This window comes from Biomphalaria glabrata, chromosome 18, assembly GCF_947242115.1.
Source record: "Biomphalaria glabrata chromosome 18, xgBioGlab47.1, whole genome shotgun sequence".
Lineage (NCBI taxonomy): Eukaryota > Metazoa > Mollusca > Gastropoda > Planorbidae > Biomphalaria > Biomphalaria glabrata.
The window spans coordinates 20,518,898-20,540,428 of NC_074728.1; the positions used below are offsets into that span (position 1 = coordinate 20,518,898).

A 21,531-nucleotide genomic window follows, 5' to 3' on the forward strand; every position below is an offset into this window, starting at 1 on the left:
GAGGCTAGAAGAGAGAACGAGAAACTAGGAGAGAGAGAAGCTAGTAGAGAAAAAGTGAGGCTAGGAGAGAGAAAGAGAGGCTAGGAGAGAGAAAGAGAGGCTAGGAGAGAGAGAGAGGCTAGGAGAAAAAAAGAGAGGCTAGGGGAGAGGAAGAGAGGCTAGGTGAGAGAAAGAGAGGCTAGGAGAGAGAGAGAGGCTAGGAGAGAGTAAGAGAGGCTAGGAGAGAGAAAGAGAGGCTAGGAGAGAGAAAGAGAGGCTAGGAGAGAGTAAGAGAGGCTAGGAGAGAGAAAGAGAGGCTAGGAAAGAGAAAAAGAGGCTTGGAGAGAGAGAAAGAGTGGCTAGGAGAGAGAAAGAGAGGTAGGGATAGTAGAAAGAGAGGTGGGGTAAGAAAAAAAAAAGAAGTAGGTAATGAAAAAAAGTGGTAATTAGAAAGACAAAAAGGTATGAATAGAGAAAGAGTGGTAGATATAGAGAGAGAAAGAGTTGGAGGGTAGGGAGAGAGATTACGAAGTAGAGAGAGAGAGAATGTGAGGTATGACGAGAGAAAGAGGGGTAGGGGGAGAGTAAGAGAGATAATCTCAACTTTAAATCAACATTAATATCTACTACTTCCTATTTAAACACAATTCGCATCAATGATTCACATTTACTTAGGCTCACAAAAGCACTCCTCTAAAACTGGAGGAAGATCCAGACCATAGAATTTCTCTCACGGAATAATTATTAGAAAGATGTGTTAATTTTATTCCCTTTTACTAGATCTACATCAATGCAATAACACGCTTGCATAGGTCCACATCTAGATCTAGTATTTATTTTTTACATCAATCATACATTTCTAGATCTACTTTTAGAATTAGTAATAGTAATTAGTAGTACCTAATCTAGTTCTAGTTTGTAGACTCAGTATCGAGATTCTAGATCTAGAATAATATTAAAACAAAGTTGGGGCATCATATATGTATGGTATAATAGGTAAGACTTAGTCTGCAGAGTAAATCCTCAGTCCAGGATACAAATAAATATGGATTTAGTAAGTCAATTTCTAGAGATGTTATTTATTATTTTCAAAAGTTCTTATATGCAATAAAATCAATCTTCTTCCTCCTGCGCCCCTCTTAAACGCTTCAAAGACCATTTTGGGCATCATCTGGTTACATGCGGCGTCAGAACGAGACAACTGGAAGACACTCACAAAGGCCGCGGTATACACATTTGAGACCTAAAGAAAATCTGCTGCCGATGACAAACGCAGACGGCGAAATAAAATCTAAATCGACCACCTGCATACAATGGTTATGGTTGCCCTGAATGTGGCAAATATGTAGGTCACAGCTGGGGCTGAGCAGCCACGGGAAATACTGCATTCCTCACTAATCTTCGGACTCGAAAACACGCCTTGTTATTATTATTATTATTTTATATATATTATTATAGCTTTTATATAGCGCTACTTTCATGCTCAGAGTGCATTTGTGGACCAATGGGGTAGAGGGGGTATCTTGGAGTTGGTTTTCCGTGCTGCCTTTAGGCGCTCAATAAACTCAACTCTGCCCGAGTCGGTGTCGAACCTCGAGCCCTCTTCTAGGTAGCCAAGCCAAGTCCAAGCGCACTTGGCCACTCGACCACGCTTCCCACTACATACATACATATATATATATATATATATATATATATATATCAATAAGAGCAGATTCGTCGACTTAGTCTCTAAGTCACACGAGCAGGCCAGGTGCTGGGCTTAGACTGACAGAGGCTAAACCCTGGCCATGACAACCTTTGAAACCAATAACAATACAATAAGATTTATTCCTGGAATCAATATCGAACTAAATTAATTAATTTTGTTACGTACACAAAATTAGTGTGTAAAGTTTTAACTTGATCCAAGTTTAGACAAATAGCTCGTCAGGTCACATGTCGTAAATTTTTTACCTGTAAATTGGCAACTAGCTATTGGCCTAAACTGCCCACAGGTTGCGACGTCACAGGTCGATGTTAAGGCCTTCTATAACGATAGTTATCTCTTTAAGCAAGCTTTTTCTTTGTATTAGAAGTTCCCTACATGCGTCCGCATTGCGTTATGCCGTCTAGAAAATTTGCTGGTCATATACATTTAAATTTAGGAGTTAGAATGAGCCTATACTAAAATGTTTTAAAAACTTTAAAGGTGCTTTGTAAAGGATTTATCATCGCAAAACCATCTTCATGTTCAGAAAGACATCTTGTAACGGGGCTGCTGTCAGGACTGAGTTCTGGTCAGCCTGGGTCTCCTGTTTACTGTAGAGGAGAAGGGGGGGCAATCCAGGTTGTTGGTTTCAAAACTATTATTGTTTTGGGTTGTTTTTTTATTTAGTGAGATGTTTTGAAAAACATAATGTAACTCATGATAAGGGGGTGTTTTTGTTCCTAGTGCAGGACAGTTGGTTTTTTGTGGATATATAGTCTAAAGGTGGACTCTAACTATTTTTGCTGTATGATAGTGAAAATAATGGAATTAAAGATCTTATATGTCGCATTCTGAATCTTATTCTATCGTTGTATGTACATTTAGCATGAAAATGAGTCTTTGACATTTTGGGGGCCTGTCCAAAACAACTACATGCGATGGATGCATCAATCTCCAGTGAAGTATCTGCTGTATCCAGACAGCATATATCTCTGAGTACAGTAACCTGATGTATCTGCTGCACCCAGACAGCGCATATCTGAATACAGTAACCTGAAGTATCTGCTGCACCCAGATAACGCATATCTCTGAGTACAGTAACCTGAAGTATCTGCTGCACCCAGACAGCGCATATCTCCAAGTGTGTACTAATGAAAGAGTTCAAGTCCATAAGGAGCGGAAACTCGTCGTCTGTATTTTAGGCTGTTACTATCTAATAATAATGATTTAACATGCCGAATGTGTTCACTATTAGCAAGTAATAGTAGCACCCCTTCGTACGTCTAAACATAAGTGTATATGCAGGGCCAATTTCGTTCCTTATAATTGGATTACCAATACGCTCGTTCCTTAGATTATACTGAAGAAGCTGCTGCTGGATCTCATACTTATATGAATTTAACTTTTGTGGTACATTCTTTTTGGATTATACTGAAGAAGCTACTGCTGGATATAATACTTATATGAATTTAACTTTTGTGATACATTCCAAGTACCGATACCGCGCGTAGATATAAAGCCATGTTGGGATTACCTGTTGGATTATCTACCTAAAATAGACTAAGAGAAATCACATTATTGGATAACCTTGGACAATTGTCTTTAACCTGTTGGAGTACCAGTTGAACAACATAAGTAGGAACAGAGGTATTAGTATTATTTTAATTTTGCTTTAATTGTTTTTGTATGTATATCATTTTGTGAGGTAATATTGTAATAAAGGACACTGCTCTAGGAAAATGTCAGAGTTTATACCTCGTCCATTTGAGGAGATAGTAGCCCAGGCTCAGATGTTGGGGTTTAAGGGCAAAACGTTAAAGAAATTTATAGAGGCCCAACAGAAAATTGACTCAGATAGACTGACAAGGGAAGCGGAGGAGAGAAGACATATAAGAGAGATGGAGAACAAAAACACCCCCTTATCATGAGTTACATTATGTTTTTCAAAACATCTCACTAAATAAAAAAACAACCCAAAACAATAATAGTTTTGAAACCAACAACCTGGATTGCCCCCCCTTCTCCTCTACAGTAAACAGGAGACCCAGGCTGACCAGAACTCAGTCCTGACATTTCTCCCCCCTCTAATTTTCATTTATCTTTACCCGACACCATCGAGCAATGTGTCCGCCCTTTCCACATCTATAGCATATCACTTGTGTACCCTCTGTGTTTATATTATTCGGGCGACGACTGTTAGATTGACCAGTGGCACCAAAAGCTACATATGGGATATCGTTACTAGTTACTTTGTTACTTCCCTTTACAATATGTGTGGAGCCTTTCGTGGCATCTCTAAATTGATCAATACAGTCTAAGACCTCTTGGGCTGAAGTAGGCTTTCGTAGCAAAATATCTTTCAGGGCCTCAGAAGATAGCACACTGTAAAGTCTGTCTCTCATTATAAGGTCAATTATATGGAAGGAAAGTCAGGGGGCCTATGTCAATTCTAAAAGATCTTTTTACTAATCAACAGGTAGAACCAGAAATAAAGAATGTGTTTGACTATTTATTAGACCTAAAAAGTAGGCTGGCTGTGGCTTGTCAAATAGCTCAGAATAATAGCTCAAAACGTAAGGAAAATTATAAAAGGTATTATGATAGAAATAGCAAAGAAAAAGATATTCAAACAGGTGATTCTGTCCTTTTACTGAAACCACAGAGACAGAATAAGTTAGCCTTGCACTGGGAGGGGCCTTATAAAGTAGAAAAAAGAATTAACAAGTTTAATGTAAAAATAAAGAAAGGCAATCGAGTAAAAATCCTTCATGTTAACAGATTAGTAAAATATCATGAAAAAAACAACACGGAATGTAAGGGTAAAGAAAATAGTGATCTACAACTCTCGGGAAGTGCGTCTCATGTCTTATATGGGGGTCAAGGGGAAGAATTATTACATGCGTGCATAGCGTCCCTTGTAACCGACCAGGAAGATGATAACCAAGAGGATGAAGTTACTGAGTTACCTACTCTTGAGAGTACAAATTCCAGGGAACATATTAGTATCAATACTGAATTAACCGAATCCCAAAGAGAACAGATTCAGACGCTAGTTGAGAAGTATAAAGATATAATTACTGATATACCGGGTAAAGCGAAGGTTAAATCATTCAACATTGAGCTCACAACAGAAAAGCCTATTACACTGAGGCCATACGCAGTTCCTATTCATATGAGAGATGTCTTAGACAAGGAGGTAGAGAACATGATTCAAATGGACATTATTGAAGAGTCTCAATCGCCCTATGCATTTCCTGTCGTTTTGGTTAAGAAAAAAGATTCAACAGTACGTACTTGCGTAGATTTTCGGAAATTAAACGCGGTTACCAAATTTGACGCGGAGGCTATTCCAGACCAAGAAGATCTTTTCCTACAACTTAATAGTGCCAAATTTTTTACAAAGATAGATCTAACAAAAGGCTTCTGGCAAATACCAATAGAAGAGAATAGTAGGAAGTACACTGCATTCAGGGTACCAAGTGGTCACTTTCAATTTAAATATCTACCGTTTGGTCTGATTAATTCTCCTAGTTTTTTTAATCGGACTATTAGGACCATTCTTAAAGGACTGGAAAATGTTGTGTTTTATTTTGATGACATTTGTGTATTCGGGCATGACTGGTCATCACACTTAATAGCACTAGAGAAAGTGTTGTCCAGGCTAAAAGAATATGGGTTTACTATCAAGCCAAGCAAACTTGAAATCGCGTATCCTAAAATAACTTTCTTGGGTAATATTGTAGGTGAAGGAAACATATACCCAGAACCCAATAACAGAGACAAGGTATTAAATATAAAAGCACCAAAAACGAAAAAAGAGGTTCGATGTTTGCTAGGTATTGCTAATTTTTATAGCAGATTTATTCCAGCGTTCGCGGAAATAGTATTTCCAATTACTGGATTGTTAAAAAAAGGGACACCGACGAGGGTCAATTGGACTCCAGAATGTGACCGGGCATTAAGAAAAATTCAAATGTGCATGACACGGGATCCTATACTGAAATTACCAGACGTTAATAGACCATTTATTGTGCAAACAGACGCGTCGGACATAGCCATATCATGTTGCCTTTTGCAGGAAGTAAAAGGAATATTCCATCCTGTTAAGTTCTTGAGCAGAAAACTGTTGCCCAGAGAACAACGGTATTCGGTGATAGAGAGAGAATGCCTTGCCATTGTTTGGGGGGTGCAACGCTTGTCCAGATATTTATATGGCGCTAAATTCACAATTCAGTGTGACCATAGACCACTGGCCTTTTTGAAGAGCGCAACATATGGGAATAATAGAATTTGTCGTTGGGCTCTATTATTACAATCATTTAACTTTCATGTAGAACATCTAAAGGGCAAACTAAATGTAATTGCTGACTTTCTATCTAGACTAACAGAATAGACCAACATGACATTGATTACAGATAACTGACATTCAATATTTATTCATTTCAAAGTTATTTGTTTGCTAGGATTGGGGATATGTAATTAACCGCCTTCTACAAAAGGTAGAATATATGTTTGCACAATATTTTTTGTTTACATGTTGATATGTGTATATATATATATATATATATATATAAATATAATTATAATTGCTTAGTATGTTGTATATAACATTTACATTTCGGAAAATATGCTTGTGCACTGACTATTTTTTTTTGTTTACATGTTGATATATATATATACATATAATTATGATTGCCTAGCAGGTTGTGTATAGTATTGACATTTTATGTGGATACATCGTTTTTTTTTGTGGGTTTTTTTTTTTTACAAACTGTAGGCTATGTTTTAGTACCAAGATTACTTTTGTTTACATGTTGATATATGTACGTTTGGAAAATCTCTTTATTGGAAGTTTGTCTGTTTTAAATGAACCCAGAAACAGACAAAAATTAGAGGGGGGAGAAATGTCAGGACTGAGTTCTGGTCAGCCTGGGTCTCCTGTTTACTGTAGAGGAGAAGGGGGGGCAATCCAGGTTGTTGGTTTCAAAACTATTATTGTTTTGGGTTGTTTTTTTATTTAGTGAGATGTTTTGAAAAACATAATGTAACTCATGATAAGGGGGTGTTTTTGTTCCTAGTGCAGGACAGTTGGTTTTTTGTGGATATATAGTCTAAAGGTGGACTCTAACTATTTTTGCTGTATGATAGTGAAAATAATGGAATTAAAGATCTTATATGTCGCATTCTGAATCTTATTCTATCGTTGTATGTACATTTAGCATGAAAATGAGTCTTTGACATTTTGGGAAATGTCAGGACTGAGTTCTGGTCAGCCTGGGTCTCCTGTTTACTGTAGAGGAGAAGGGGGGGCAATCCAGGTTGTTGGTTTCAAAACTATTATTGTTTTGGGTTGTTTTTTTATTTAGTGAGATGTTTTGAAAAACATAATGTAACTCATGATAAGGGGGTGTTTTTGTTCCTAGTGCAGGACAGTTGGTTTTTTGTGGATATATAGTCTAAAGGTGGACTCTAACTATTTTTGCTGTATGATAGTGAAAATAATGGAATTAAAGATCTTATATGTCGCATTCTGAATCTTATTCTATCGTTGTATGTACATTTAGCATGAAAATGAGTCTTTGACATTTTGGAAGTTTGTCTGTTTTAAATGAACCCAGAAACAGACAAAAATTAGAGGGGGGAGAAATGTCAGGACTGAGTTCAAAACAATAATAGTTTTGAAACCAACAACCTGGATTGCCCCCCCTTCTCCTCTACAGTAAACAGGAGACCCAGGCTGACCAGAACTCAGTCCTGACAGCTGCTCTGATAACACAGAAGACGTTAACAAAATGATGGTAAGAATTCTAATATATAAAGTAGAATGTAAGGAGTATGACCAATGTTGATGTTGATATATTTATGGTGGAGACAGCGGTGTGTGCTTCATGTGTCTCCCACAACCCACAATCTCTATTAAACAGTCCTACTAATGTATACACAATACGGTACTCAATCCGTCCACGTACACCTATTTATTAATTCTACTTTTAACTGAATGCAAAGAGACATTTGTGTACGTTGCAGAAAATGACTCTAAAAATCACCATTTGAAAATAAAAAGACGATAGCTGAATTAAAGATGATTATATTTCGAAGTGTTTTTACGTTTAAACCAGAGTTTTCTCTTTCTGGTCAGTTAGGTACCCATTGTTTTTTTTAAAGATATACATAAACTTTATAATTTCTGTGACCATCTCTAGTGCCGTTTTAAAAATGACCAGTTTCTACCTGGCTCACTTTTTGAAACCATGAAGAGCTTGCAAGCTTAAGGGAGGAACTGCGATAAAATAAAGCAAAGCTTATATAAGGGGACAACTATATCCCTTATATCCCTTAAGAATGTAGAAGTTATTTCCCTTTTTAGAAAATAAATAATTAATTTCCAGTAGTTAATTGACTAGGTCGTTAACTTTTTAATTGATTCATGCTCAATAATTTTTTTTTTAAGTTTCAACTTGTTCCGAGAATGGATGTGGAGAAATAGCGTGTACAATTGTTTAATGTTACAAAACCCGAACTTATATAACCATATTTGAGAATACTGAAGGATAAGTTTCCCTTGTTGGTACCAAACAAATAACCAATAACCCAGGGGCGTGGTGTGCAAAACGTGCGCCCGGGGCAAAAAGCTTTATTGCCCCCCCCCCCCATTTTCCATGAACATCGCATAGAAATATAGGCTTATAAAAAAAAGTATTTAATAAAAATATAACACAAATAACCTTAGAATGTAATGCCTATCTAAAATATCTACAATAATTTTTATTTTTGTCTCCCTGGGCATTGTGCCCTCTTGCCCCCCCCCCCACTCACTTCGCCTATACAATAACCAGTAATTAATTGGCTATATGTGATTTTTCATATTGATTCATGTCTTGTCTAAGCCAATGAAAAATTGTGCCAAATTTCAACTGAATCTGAGAATGGGTGTGGAATTATTAACGTGTTGAAACCTTTTACCAGACAGATAAATAGACAGACAGACAGACATAGTGATGTTGTCAAGGCTTTGTAAAATGTCATATAATACTTATTAAAAACCTTTTAAAATATGTTTCTTCTCAGGTTCAACACATAATGGATACTATACTCATTTTCGCCTTGGCATTGACTGAAGTCCTGGGTAAGTTATGTGAAAGTTTATGTTTAAGTTTATGTTATTAAGTTTTCTTTCTTCTAGTTGTCAACAGACAAGAGCGAATCAAGAACGTTTCAGTTGAAATATCCTTTTGTAGGGTAGTTATGGACTCATTATATTCCATTAAATCGGAAGACATTTGGTCTGCGATTGTTGTGTACACTATAACCGTCCGGTCCAATTCCGCTGTTCTGTCATGTGTGTTACTTAAAGGTTTAGTTACTCAAGCATTTTGTCCTGATTATCGATATTATACTTTAAGTATAGCGCGATATTTCAATTCATTCCTTTAACACCAATAGTGTGTAATGATTTTAAAATCAAAGCAAATTCCAATGCCTAATTCAGTACAAAGGATTGAAAAGGGTTTTTACAACACACTCTGGTACACAGGATGGCTGCCTGTTCGTGCGGTTTGCGCGCTGGACTGTCGTTCAGATTTATCGATGGTCTCTGGTTCAAACCCTGCCCGCTCCCATCCCCCGTCGTCCTGCGGGAGGTTTGGACTAGGAAGTAAACTATCTTCAACTCTGAAGGAACATCCGAGACATGTACAACATTTTACAAACAACATTTAGTAAACATTTTTTCCCCCACTTTCCGCACTCAACTCAAGTTAAAACATTGCACGATTGTTTTACTGTTCCTAACAAAACATTGCACGATTGTTTTACTGTTCCTAACAAAACATTGCACGATTGTTTTACTGTTCCTAACAAAACATTGCACGATTGTTTTACTGTTCCTAACAAAACATTGCACGATTGTTTTACTGTTCCTAACAAAACATTGCACGATTGTTTTACTGTTCCTAACAAAACATTGCACGATTGTTTTACTGTTCCTAACAAAACATTGCACGATTGTTTTACTGTTCCTAACAAAACATTGCACGATTGTTTTACTGTTCCTAACAAAACATTGCACGATTGTTTACTGTCCCTAACAAAATATTGCACGATTGTTTACTGTCCCTAACAAAACATTGCACGATTGTTTACTGTCCCTAACAAAACATTGCACGATTGTTTACTGTCCCTAACAAAACATAGCACAGTACATTAAAAATATGTGGGAATTAATTGATTTATTTTGATATCGATAAATGGAAATAGATCTTATAATATTAATATATAGCTATAAATATACAGCTCTTCTCTTTACATAAGCTTCGTCTGTTTATAAAGTATTTTAAAGTATTTTGATTGTCAAATATCAGTTTTATTAGCCAGATACCACTTTATTTTTATTTTTTTTTTGTATTGCAAAGTAGATCGTAAGTTGACGTTGCATTGGCTTTTGACCAAGTCTTAAAAGTATTGCTATTGATAAATTATACATGCTTAAATTTGTTGATTTGGTCTTATAATTACTGTTTGATAACTTTATATTTTTAGCTTCTTGACTCAAGTCTCAAAAGTCATGATATTATTTATTAAGTTGTAAATATTTGAGATCGTTAATCATGTCTTCAAAGTACTGTTATTGATAAGTTGTCAATACTTGAGATTTCTCAATCAGGTCTTGAAAGTAGTTATTGAAAAGTTTAGATGAGTTAGTTTTGTTACTAATATTTTAATTACTGTTGGCACAGCTCAGAGATCAATAATCAACAAAGATAGGTTCGACGTCAACGGCACTTTCTTCCTGGAGTGTGACATGGACAAATTTAACGTCTTCTCAAAACATCGTTCGATTGTGGAACTGGCCATAGAGAGGAAGCTATTTGGTCAGTTTCACTACGAACTAATGGCCAAATCAATTCTATTTCCAACCAGTGTGTCCGAGCAGAAACAGCAGGTATATTTTTTTATTTATATTCTGGGACTTTTAGATTCGGGATCTTTTGGCGCCTCTGAGTCCACCCAACTCTAAGGGGTACCTGACATTAGTTGGGGAAAAGTAAAGGCAGTTGGTCGTTGTGCTGGCCACATGACACCCTCGTTAACCGTTGACCACAGAAACAGATGACCTTATCAACTGATCGCAAGGTCTGAAAAGGGAACTTTACTTTACTATTTCCTATGGCACAGTGTGGAGGGTAGGGGGAAATAACTGATAACGTCCATCGAATTCACGGATAAAAAGTATATGGTAGAGAGCGGTAGCGTTATTTATCGGGCCGCGCCATTTACACGTAAAAATAATATTTAGTTTTTAATGGAAAGGGGGCTACCAATTGACAAGTACCATTAATTTTTTGGGAGGGCGTTTAAAAAGCGGGCCGTTCCAATTAAACGTATCAAGTACTAGAATGTACTGGCCAAAAAGGGGTTTTGGGTTAGGGTTTGGGTTATAGATAGATAGATAGATAGATAGATAGATAGATGGATAGATAGATAGTTAGATAGATAGATAGATGGATAGATAAATAGATAGATAGATAAATAGATAAATAGATAGATAGATAGATAGATAGATAGATAGATAGATAGATAAATAGATAGATAGATAGATAGATAGATAGATAGATAGATAGATAGATAGATAGATAGATAGATAGATAGATGGATGGATGGATAGATAGATAGATAGATAGATAGATAGATAAATAGATAGATAGATAGATAGATAAATAGATAGATAGATAAATAGATAGATAGATAGATAGATAGATAGATAAGATAGATAGATAGATAGATAGATAGATAGATAGATAGATAGATAGATAGATAGATAGATAGAAAACACAACTCTGCATGAGACGCAATTGGAGCTTACGTCCCCATCGCCTTTTACCTACACATTTCCTAACAAAGAACAGGTAAAATTTCAATACTTGTAATAGGCAAGTTCGGCAAAGGGGGGGGGGGGGGTAGTTTTTTTTTTCTTCATTTTTTTGTTGTTGTTGTTGACCCCTTCAGTTCCTTTATTTCTCTCTATAAAAATGTCCATATTATAATCCTGTTTTATCGCATTTCAACAAAGTATATTCCTAGTGGACGTCAATGGAACGTTGAATTTTACGGGATATGGGATAGAGACAACTTTGACACCATCAAAGTAACAATAGACGTCCGTGATGCCAGCTGTGAGGATGTCGGTGAATACAGGTGTTACTACCTTCACAGCGAAAGTCTAGACTTCTACCACACGAAGGAATTCCCTCTGACATTGAACCGTAATAGCTACTAATTAACTTTATTAGATAGAATTGTATGTACTAATCTTATATACATAGCAAACAGTAAGGCGTATTATGTATACATACATACATACACGCATAAATGCATACATACATGCATGCATAAATAAATGGATACATACATACATACACACATAAATACATGCATGCATGCATGGATATATACATACACACATACAAATATACATATAAACATTCATACAAACATACATACATGCATATATACACTTACATATGTATCTACATAAAAGTAAAGTAAAGTTCCTTTTTCAGACCTTGCGATCTATAAGGGCAGATAATGTAAAGATCATCTGTTTTATGGTAAATAAGGATGTCATGTCATATACCTAGATACATACATATATGTCTACATACATACATGTTTACCCACGTACATTTATACAGCTTCTTATCTTATCTTGTATAATACAGACGTTACTTCAAAAAAGAAGATGATTACGTCCTACGCGTCATGCATTTAGTCATGCATATTAACCAATGACTTAAATTCTGCCAAGTCACTGGTTTTCCTGGCTAGCTCAGGCAACCCATTCCATGCTCTAATAGCCCTAGGGAAGAAGGAGTATTTGTACAAATTTGTCCTAGCATATTGGACGAGGAATGTGCCTTTATCTTTGTGTCTTTCAGAGTATTTTATCAAATTTTGTTTTTGTATTTGAAGATTTATCAGTGTTTTATGTATAATTGCTACTTTACTTTTGAGTCTTCTGTCCTGAAGGCTTTCTAAATTTAGTGATTTTACTAAAGGTGTTGCTCTGGTTAAGTGTGAATATTCGTATGTTATGAATCTCACTGCTCTATTTTGTGTCTGTTCCAGTTTCTTAATGTTTTCTTCAGTTGAGGGGTCCCAAACGGAGGATGCATATTCTATTATTGGCCTAACCAAGGTTAAATAACATTCTAGTTATACATATATAGGAAGAGCTACATAGATAAATACATATTTTGTAACTAGACATACGGTTGGGAATCGAAACACTGCATATAATCACACTGCGTAAAAACTTTAAAAGTCCTTGCCACTCCGGTCGCCTGGCACCCTCGGTACACCTTATCTTATCTTACATATTACAGACGTCACTTTAAGAAAGAAGACAAATACGTCTTATCCATTTCATGCGTAAATCTAGTTATGCATGACTTAAACTCTGCTAAGTCTTTGGTTTTTTTGGTTGGTTCAGACAACACATTCCGTTCCCTAATGGCACTAGGGAAGAAGGAGCACTTGTAATGATATGTCCTAGCATATGAAATAAGAAATGTGCCTATATCTGTGTGTCTTTCTAAGTATTTCATTAGGTTTTGTTTTTCTATTTGTAAATAATGGTTCAGTGTTTTATGTATTTTATCTACTATACACAACTCTTCTAGGCCTATCAGACAAGTTAAGAAAATGATAAGATAAAACCTAAAGAGATAATAGTTTTATTCCAAATGTTGATTTATTCAATCGTTGGATTCTCACAGAGCCTATAACCAATCACATTATTACTCTTGAACCACGCAATTCTAACAATACAAATGTGAATTCGGCAATTTTCGAAGTGGGACGCAACGTCAAATTGAGCTGCTCTTTCGAAGTAAGTCTTCTCTTATATAAGCAAACCTTTATTCAAACCCACTCCACTTGTCTGTCTTGGTGGAAGCTTTAACTAGCTATTTCTCCCCGTTCTTGGATCAAGTTGAAACCATTAACTATAAACAATTATAAACGTATGAATCAACAACAAAACTTTACCGTTTTGTTTGTGGTCTAAAAGTAAAGTTCTCCTTTCAGACTTTGTGATCTATAGGGCAAATAATGTGAGGCCATCTATTTCTGTGATCTACGGCTAACGAGGGTGTAATGTGTCCAGCACAACGACTAACCATTTTTTACTTTTCCCCAACTAATGTCAGGTTCCCATTAGAGCTTAGAGGATTCAGATGTGCCAAAAGAGTCAGAAATTAAAAATCACAGTCATCACCAGGATTCGAACCCAGTACCCCGGTTCGCTATCCAAGCGCTTTACCGTTCAGCCACTGCACGTCTTAATCATTATAGTCATAATTTTTAATTTCTTTTTTTTTTTCAAAATTGAAAAAAAGTTTATGGGAAAAAAGCCTTGTTTGGAGAATTAGGTCGTTGGCTAAAGGTGTTAAAGATTTTAAATCTTAAATATTTGTTAAAAAACTTTCCATAATGCAGACCCGAAATCTAGAGTTCGAATCCATTCTCAAGGAGCTTTGATTTCGAAAAGCTTTTTCAAAGGGCAGTACGATAGTCTTGTCTCCGATACCCAGCTCACTCCCCTGGTACACAAAAATGTTTAGACCATGGCGTAATAATCATGCTAAAGGAGTTAGATTTATTAGCAATTCTAATCAATTTAAGGTGTGTTTTTTAATGTTTTTTTTTTTACATTTGACTTGTTTTAAAAATTGAAATACGCAGTTTTATAAAACTTCGATCTCTGCTGCTTGTTAAATACTCTCACTCAGTCTCGCGATTTCGTTTCTTTATTTCTATTCTGCCTTCATTAAACATTCGACAAATTCAACCAACTGTTACACATTGTTACAACAGTATTGTGTGGTGACATATTCTGATCTGTACTAAAGATACAAAAGCAATTTCAGTTGTTTGCCTGGGGATTCTTGTCCAGGTGAAGAACTGAATTCTACATTAGGAAATACTTTAATTGAATACTTCAAGTAGAAGTTATAAAACAAGCTAAATATATACATACTATTTATTGATTCTTGTTTTGTTAGGTACAATAAATATTTTTTAAGGTTTCAACTTGGTCTGAAATAAGATGTGCAATTAAGTGAGAGGACAAAACCAGACATGTTTAGCCATATCTGTTAATAATGAAAGAATAACTTCCCTTGTTGATACTTAGCAAATTAATTAATTACCTGTAGCTCATTAAATAATGTTTTTTTTTCTTATTGAGTCATGTTTTGATAAATAAAATTTAAAAAATCCTGCTGATTAGAATTTGTACAATACAGATATATATGGTGATATCTATCTATCTATCTATCTATATATATATATATATATATATATATATGTATCTATGTATCTATGTATGTATGTATCTATCTATCTATATATATATTAAGTAGTTAATTTTTTACGATTTGTCAGAATTTCTTTACACAATTCACTTCAGCTAGGGCCAGCCCTGGATTATATAATCAATCAGTGGTAATAAATGTTTTGTTTTATGTTGAAAAGGGGACATAGCCTTGCATAATTGAAAGATATGGCAACGATCGAAAGGTGCTCTCCCTTGGCTCAGTAAATCCATTTCTCTCATTATTATTTTTATTTTTTTTACTTTTGCTTATTTTATCTTTAAAGATATTGTAACTGAAATACAACTCTATTCAGGGCGCACCGATGATAGTCAGTGACTGGTCGTTTATTAAGTACTCTTCGGGACCACAGAAGAATGCCATCCTCTCATTGCCGGCAGTCGCTGTAGCCACGTACGACGGGTGCATCAGGTATGCGTACAGGAACAAGCTGATCTTCTCTGTCTCGCCCTTCTTCTACGGCGTCAGGTACACGTGCTCTGTGTTTTATGAGAGCAGAGTTCTGAGCTATGCAGACTTCATCATATACGCCACGACATTCGGTGAGCACACACAGTTTACATGTATCTTTCTTCTGATCTTCTTGTGTATCTCTCTTTCTACTTATCTTCTTATGTATCTCTCTTTCTTCTGATCTTCTTGTGTATCTCTCTTTCTTCTTATCTTCTTGTGTATCTCTCTTTCTACTTATCTTCCAATGTATCTCTCTTTCTTCTGATCTTCTTATGTATCTCTCTTTCTACTTATCTTCTTATGTATCTCTTTCTTCTGATCTTCTTGTGTATCTCTCTTTCTACTTATCTTCTTGTGTATCTCTCTTTCTTCTGATCTTCTTGTGTATCTCTCTTTCTACTTATCTTCCTATGTATCTCTCTTTCTACTTATCTTCTTGTGTATCTCTCTTTCTTCTGATCTTCTTATGTATCTTTCTTTCTACTTATCTTCTTATGTATCTCTTTCTTCTGATCTTCTTGTGTATCTCTCTTTCTACTTATCTTCTTGTGTATCTCTCTTTTATCTGATCTTCTTGTGTATCTCTCTTTCTACTTATCTTCTTATGTATCTCTCTTTCTTCTGATCTTCTTGTGTATCCCTCTTTCTACTTATCTTCTTATGTATCTCTCTTTCTTCTGATCTTCTTGTGTATCTCTCTTTCTATTTATCTATTTATGTATCTCTCTTTCTTCTTATCTTCTTATGTATCTCTCTTTCTACTTATCTTCTTATGTATCTCTCTTTCTTCTTATCTTCTTATGTATCTCTCTTTCTTCTTATCTTCTTATGTATCTCTCTTTCTACTTATCTTCTTATGTATCTCTCTTTCTTCTTATCTTCTTATGTATCTCTCTTTCTTCTTATCTTCTTATGTATCTCTCTTTCTACTTATCTTCTTATGTATCTCTATTTCATCTTATAAAACTATTTGCTTCCGTTAAATGTGTGGCAGAGATGATACGTGTAAACATTAGAAGTTATCCCCCTTTCAAAGGCCGCTAAAAAAATGTACTACAAACATAGGAGCTGTGACTCAGCCGCGCTTAAAAGTGAATACAAAGTGTATCGTTATATCCTTTACTCTGTAGGCCTACACTTGACGAACCAAAATAGCTTGATAGTTATATTTTTGTCCGCTATATATGCGAATCTTCTTCTTTATATGCAAATCTTATCTCTTATTTATGCAAATCTCTTATATATGCTTTCATTTGGGGCTTTCAAGATAGTGGACGCTTTGCAAATGAGCCGTAGCCCCCCCCCCCCCCCCCCAAAGAAGATCACATTATCAAACAGGTCACCAAGCCCAGCCACTTCTAGAAGACACGCTTTTAAAGCCTGATGGTAACGTGCCTTGAGCACAAGCTTATTAACTGCTACATCAGGGCTCAATGAGTTGTCATAGCCACTGTCCTGTGCCAAGGGGAAGAGCCCCTATCGTCATGCGCCTCTGGGGATGTATGTAATTAAAATCAATAAATTATTAAAATAGTTTAGTTATGTTACGCTAGGTCTAGGAAGGTTTCTAACGACACCATAGACCAGTGCGCATCACAGATCGGGAGAAAGAACACACAGAGGAAGCATACATTAGAGAAATTAATCTTTTTGGTTAAGATGACAAAAATGTATAATGCAATAAAAGATAAATGGGGGAGTGGTTACAAAGGTGCGGAGTATAATTATACATTCTAAAGTAACATATCAATAAGTCAAAAAATAAATGAGATGATTAAATTATCATACCTACTGCTGATGGTACAAATATGTGTGCCCTATTATTCATAAACTTAGCTCTATTAATCTTGCATTCAGTTGAAGTCCTGCCTTGTTGCTCTAGACTGTTCAAGTCCTTTAGCCTTGTGCTCCAGCTGAAAACTCCAGTTGAGATTTGAATGACCTGGCCACTGATGTGTGTCCTCGAAGTGTGAGGGACGCAAGGGTGGCGGGCAAAATCAACGATAAATAGGCAGGCTGCGGGGGCTGAGAATTGAGCTGAGATGGCAAAGGCTCCTTCATCCAGTCATGGAGTCAAGGATGGATTCATTCGCAGGAATGCGTAAGGATCAATAACAGAGACATGTGCACAAGTAGGTTAACGGGATTTCAGATCCAGTAACAGATTAACAGGGTCTAGTCACAGGATAACAGGAAAATAGGAATTCTGGTGCCGGAAAAAAAACATAAACAAGCAGGAACAGACAGGAACAAGAATTTGGATCCCGCAGCAGAAACCAGATGTCTCTAGCCGCAATCAGGCTGAAATAAAAACACCGAGCTAAGTACATTGATTGTTTTAAAGAGCAGTATGTTCTCCTTGTGCATAGTGGTCAATCAGAAAATAAACGTGAGGTCTATTGACACTTACACACAACGCAGGTCAAAGAGATAAGATCAGTGCAAGGGGAATGATCGTAATACAAAAAATGGGGGGGGGGGGAAGCTAAACTTAAACAAGAACAACGGACAGTGGTCAGCGACTATAACAACATTGTTTACATACATACGGACGTCAGCCATAAACGATGGATGAGACTGAAAGGTAGAGAGTGCCCGTTGAAGGGGCGCAATTCTTTGTTTAAGCAAAAATAGACAAAGGGAGATAAATCATTATTTTTTTCTGAGCGCAGTACGAATGTGTTTAAAGACCATCAAATCGATCAGCCGATAGAAAAGAAATAAACATGTACATACATACACAAGCTTGCTTCAATGGCCAATGGAGCCAGATAGAAACAATAATGCCCACTGTCTTTGTATTACAGAACCAAGTGATTCGGTTCCTTTAGATTGAAAATAATAAAAACTGCCTTGCTGTTTGAGAACTAAATATATTTTCGGTAATTCTGCAGGATTTCAAGGGGCAGCCATCTTTGTAATATTTTGTTATTGTTTATGTTCCAAAGAAATCCCAAGATAGTGTCTTAAAAAATACCAAGAACTAACATTACTTCTGTGTTTTCAAAGCAATGCTATTTTTTCTTTTAATTTTGACTTGGTGTCAATACAATACATTTCTTATTGTTCTGTCTTCTTTATAATTGTTAAAATCTAAATATTGTCTATATTTATTCTGAATTATTCTAATATAGAGAATCTAAATTTAACTAGGCCTACAATAAATATCAGCACAGTTTATTACCAAAAATTAATTGACCTTTATTGCCTTTAAGAACCTTATCTATTGTCCTTGTCATATTAATAGTAATTATTCTAGTTCTAGCAGTTATATTATGAGTCTAATTAATATTATTAGTAATTAGGACTAGTAGATGATACCAGTATAGCTAGATATAGCATATTATTTAGCTTCAAAAATACAAACAAACAAAAACCCAAATCGGAGAGAAAACCCAAGATACAAGATTACAGTCTAAACAATAACAAAGATGGCTGCCCCTTGAAATCCTGCAGAATTACCATATTCTCTTTTTCCACGCTCAAAATTTTTTATTTTAAAAGTGAAACGATAGAAAAGTTTTCTTAAAAGTTGCTTAAGTCATTAAATGTAACATGATTTTGTATTGACATGTTTCTTACAGCTAGCTCCAGGAATGAAGGTAATTCAATTATAAGTTGTTGTTTTTTTAACTACAGTAATATATATGCGGAGATACGCAAGCATACAAAGAATGTAAGAGAGAGAGACAGAGAAAAGAGAGAGACAGAGAAAAGAGAGAGATAGAGAGAAAAAAATAGAGAGAGAGAAGAAGTTATAGATAGAAAGAGAGAGAGAGAGAGAGAACGAGTGAGAGAAAGAAAACGAAGAGGAATAGTGATGTTCAACAACAACAACAAAAAACAAAACAATGGCAGCGTTGCAATTTGCACAAATAGCAATCATAATTATGAACACACCTATAATTTGGGCTGTCACCCAATGACGAAATCGATCTATGACGTTGCAACCAGTGGTCTGAAGAATTCGATAGCTAGTCACTACGTCACTGTTCTGTGGTCAGGCCTGCCAAGACGATTGGTCTCAGCATGAACGACAAAAGATACCTTCTGATCTTAGGAAACCTTAACACAAGTTTGACCAAGGAGTTCTTTGAAACTTGATTTCAACGCGAGATCTAGGACGATTCATTAAATTCACAAAAATGAATAAAATTGAACTTTTCAGAAAATGCCCGCTTTAACCGTTCTTGAGTTTAGCTTTTATTCCCAATCCTCGCCCAGCGGGACACATTCGCCCATTAGGAGTTCAAATCTGGCACCTCAAAACGTTCGCCTATAGTGTACAATGAAGCCGTAGATAAAGGCTCTATTGGGCTGCTTTTTTTTTTCATAAGACACGTGACACGTGTAGAAAGTGTGTATCCTCCCCTACCTCCGGCTGAAAAAGAAACCGACACGGGAAATGAATCTTTTCATTGTTTACAGATATGGCTAAATTTGTTGGGTTTTGTTCCCTTTACATAATTATACATTTAATTTCTCCCATACCCTTTCTCGGATTAGGTTGAGACATTAAATAATTATTTATTGTTTCTAATAAATCATGAATCCATTGAAAAGTTAACCACTTAGTCAATTAATTATTGGTAACTAATAATTTTGTTTAAAATTGAAAGTGTCTAATAACTTCATAATTGATATATATTGTTGTAAGTATGGAGGATTTGAAAAATATTTTACTTATTCTTGTAATAGATTTAATTTCAATCATTTTATTTATTCACAGGTGAATCAGCAGTTTATTTACATTCACTGAATTGTGTGACAATATTTGCTTTTATCACTATGTTGACATGTCATTGATATGTCAGTTGTGAAACATATCTAGTGAATAAAGACATTTAAAATACAACGGGCTTGTTTCTTGTAACAGAATACATTAAAATGCCATTGGTTTGTAAAATGTTTCGCATGTCCTTTCTGAGTCGAAGATAATTTACTTCCTAGTCCAAAACTCACACATGACTACTGGGGATGGGAGCGGGCAGGGTTTGAACCCGGGACCTTCAATAAGTCCGAACGACAGTCCAGTGCGCACCGTACGACCAGGCAGCCATGCCGACCAAGCAGTCATCATTTTAAATATTAAAGTTATACAATTTTTAAACTGTATCTAATTTCCCTTTTTTCTATTCACTATGTCTATCGGTGAGGTTCAAATCTTGAACACGTTATTTCTCCCACTTCCCATTCTCGGATCAAATTGACGCTTTGTACAATTATTCCTTGTCTAATACAGTACTGGAATAATAAATTAAACAAAAACATTTATAAGTGATAATTAATTACTTTTGTTGTTTTTGTATATTATAAAAAAGGAGATACATTTTGCAGCACTGAGAGATATGGCAGTGATTGTTCCTTTCTTTCCCTTCCATTACTTTTTAAACGTATTTTTGCAAATTTGCTTGTTTTTCTTTACGTTGCGTTAATTTTACTAAAACGTATGTGTATGTGTGTATGCACCAAGATCTTCATAAATGTCGTAAGAGTTGGGTTCGAATCTCTTCGAACTCTAGGACGATGGAAGCTTCCCTACATCGGCCTGTTGAACTACTGTTTTTGTCTTGGAGAAATCCACGATTTCGTTCGGGGCACTGTTGGATAGGAGCCCTACGTTGCTAGAATCTGAGAGAATCACGATTCCAGATGTCGACGCTGTCACAAGGAAGACAATACAGTAGAACACATCCTCAATGATTGCAGGGTGTTCAGAAACACTATCGAAGATACGACTAGCCTTGAAACAGAACTGGTGCATGAGGGGTCTCTCCTTGTTCGGAGACAAGCGAACCCTACAGAACACTGCCTGATACCTGAACCGTGCTGTAAGGGATTGATCTCAGCACGGGGCCTTAGTACATGGAGGCTTACAAATGAAGGGATCCATGCACAGGTAATGTGTTACTTCTCTATTTACCTATTATTTAGAAATTGCAGTCGCAAGACAATACTCAAGATAGAGCTTTCTTACATACAAATAAAGGAAATAATATAATAGTCTTAATATGT

At 35.9% G+C, this 21,531-nt stretch overlaps 1 protein-coding gene across 3 annotated transcripts; it reads left to right on the plus strand.

Annotated features, from left to right (window-relative positions):
- Positions 1 to 668: 668 nt before the first annotated feature.
- On the plus strand, positions 669 to 20,556 carry LOC106077049 (uncharacterized). Of its 3 annotated transcripts, none has more exons than XM_056017644.1 (10): positions 670 to 1,033; positions 2,171 to 2,235; positions 7,430 to 7,467; positions 8,738 to 8,795; positions 10,405 to 10,610; positions 11,739 to 11,931; positions 13,444 to 13,556; positions 15,359 to 15,605; positions 19,101 to 19,118; positions 20,246 to 20,556. In XM_056017644.1, exons 3-10 carry the CDS (start codon positions 7,462 to 7,464, stop codon positions 20,320 to 20,322), a joined length of 918 nt encoding a protein of 305 aa, XP_055873619.1. In that variant the 5' UTR covers positions 670 to 1,033; positions 2,171 to 2,235; positions 7,430 to 7,461; the 3' UTR covers positions 20,323 to 20,556. The 3 variants fall into 3 exon arrangements, with proteins under 3 accessions (XP_055873618.1, XP_055873619.1, XP_055873620.1); XM_056017645.1 differs by having other exon boundaries at positions 670 to 975; XM_056017643.1 differs by lacking the exons at positions 2,171 to 2,235; positions 7,430 to 7,467 and having other exon boundaries at positions 669 to 1,033.
- Positions 20,557 to 21,531: the final 975 nt, after the last annotated feature.

What these genes read in the sequence shown, in the direction of transcription:
- LOC106077049 (XM_056017643.1), top strand. An exon ending in GGCATTGACTGAAGTCCTGG is followed by an intron (nt 8,796 to 10,404) that starts GTAAGTTATGTG and finishes CTGTTGGCACAG; the next exon opens with CTCAGAGATCAATAATCAAC. An exon ending in AATTGAGCTGCTCTTTCGAA is followed by an intron (nt 13,557 to 15,358) that starts GTAAGTCTTCTC and finishes AACTCTATTCAG; the next exon opens with GGCGCACCGATGATAGTCAG.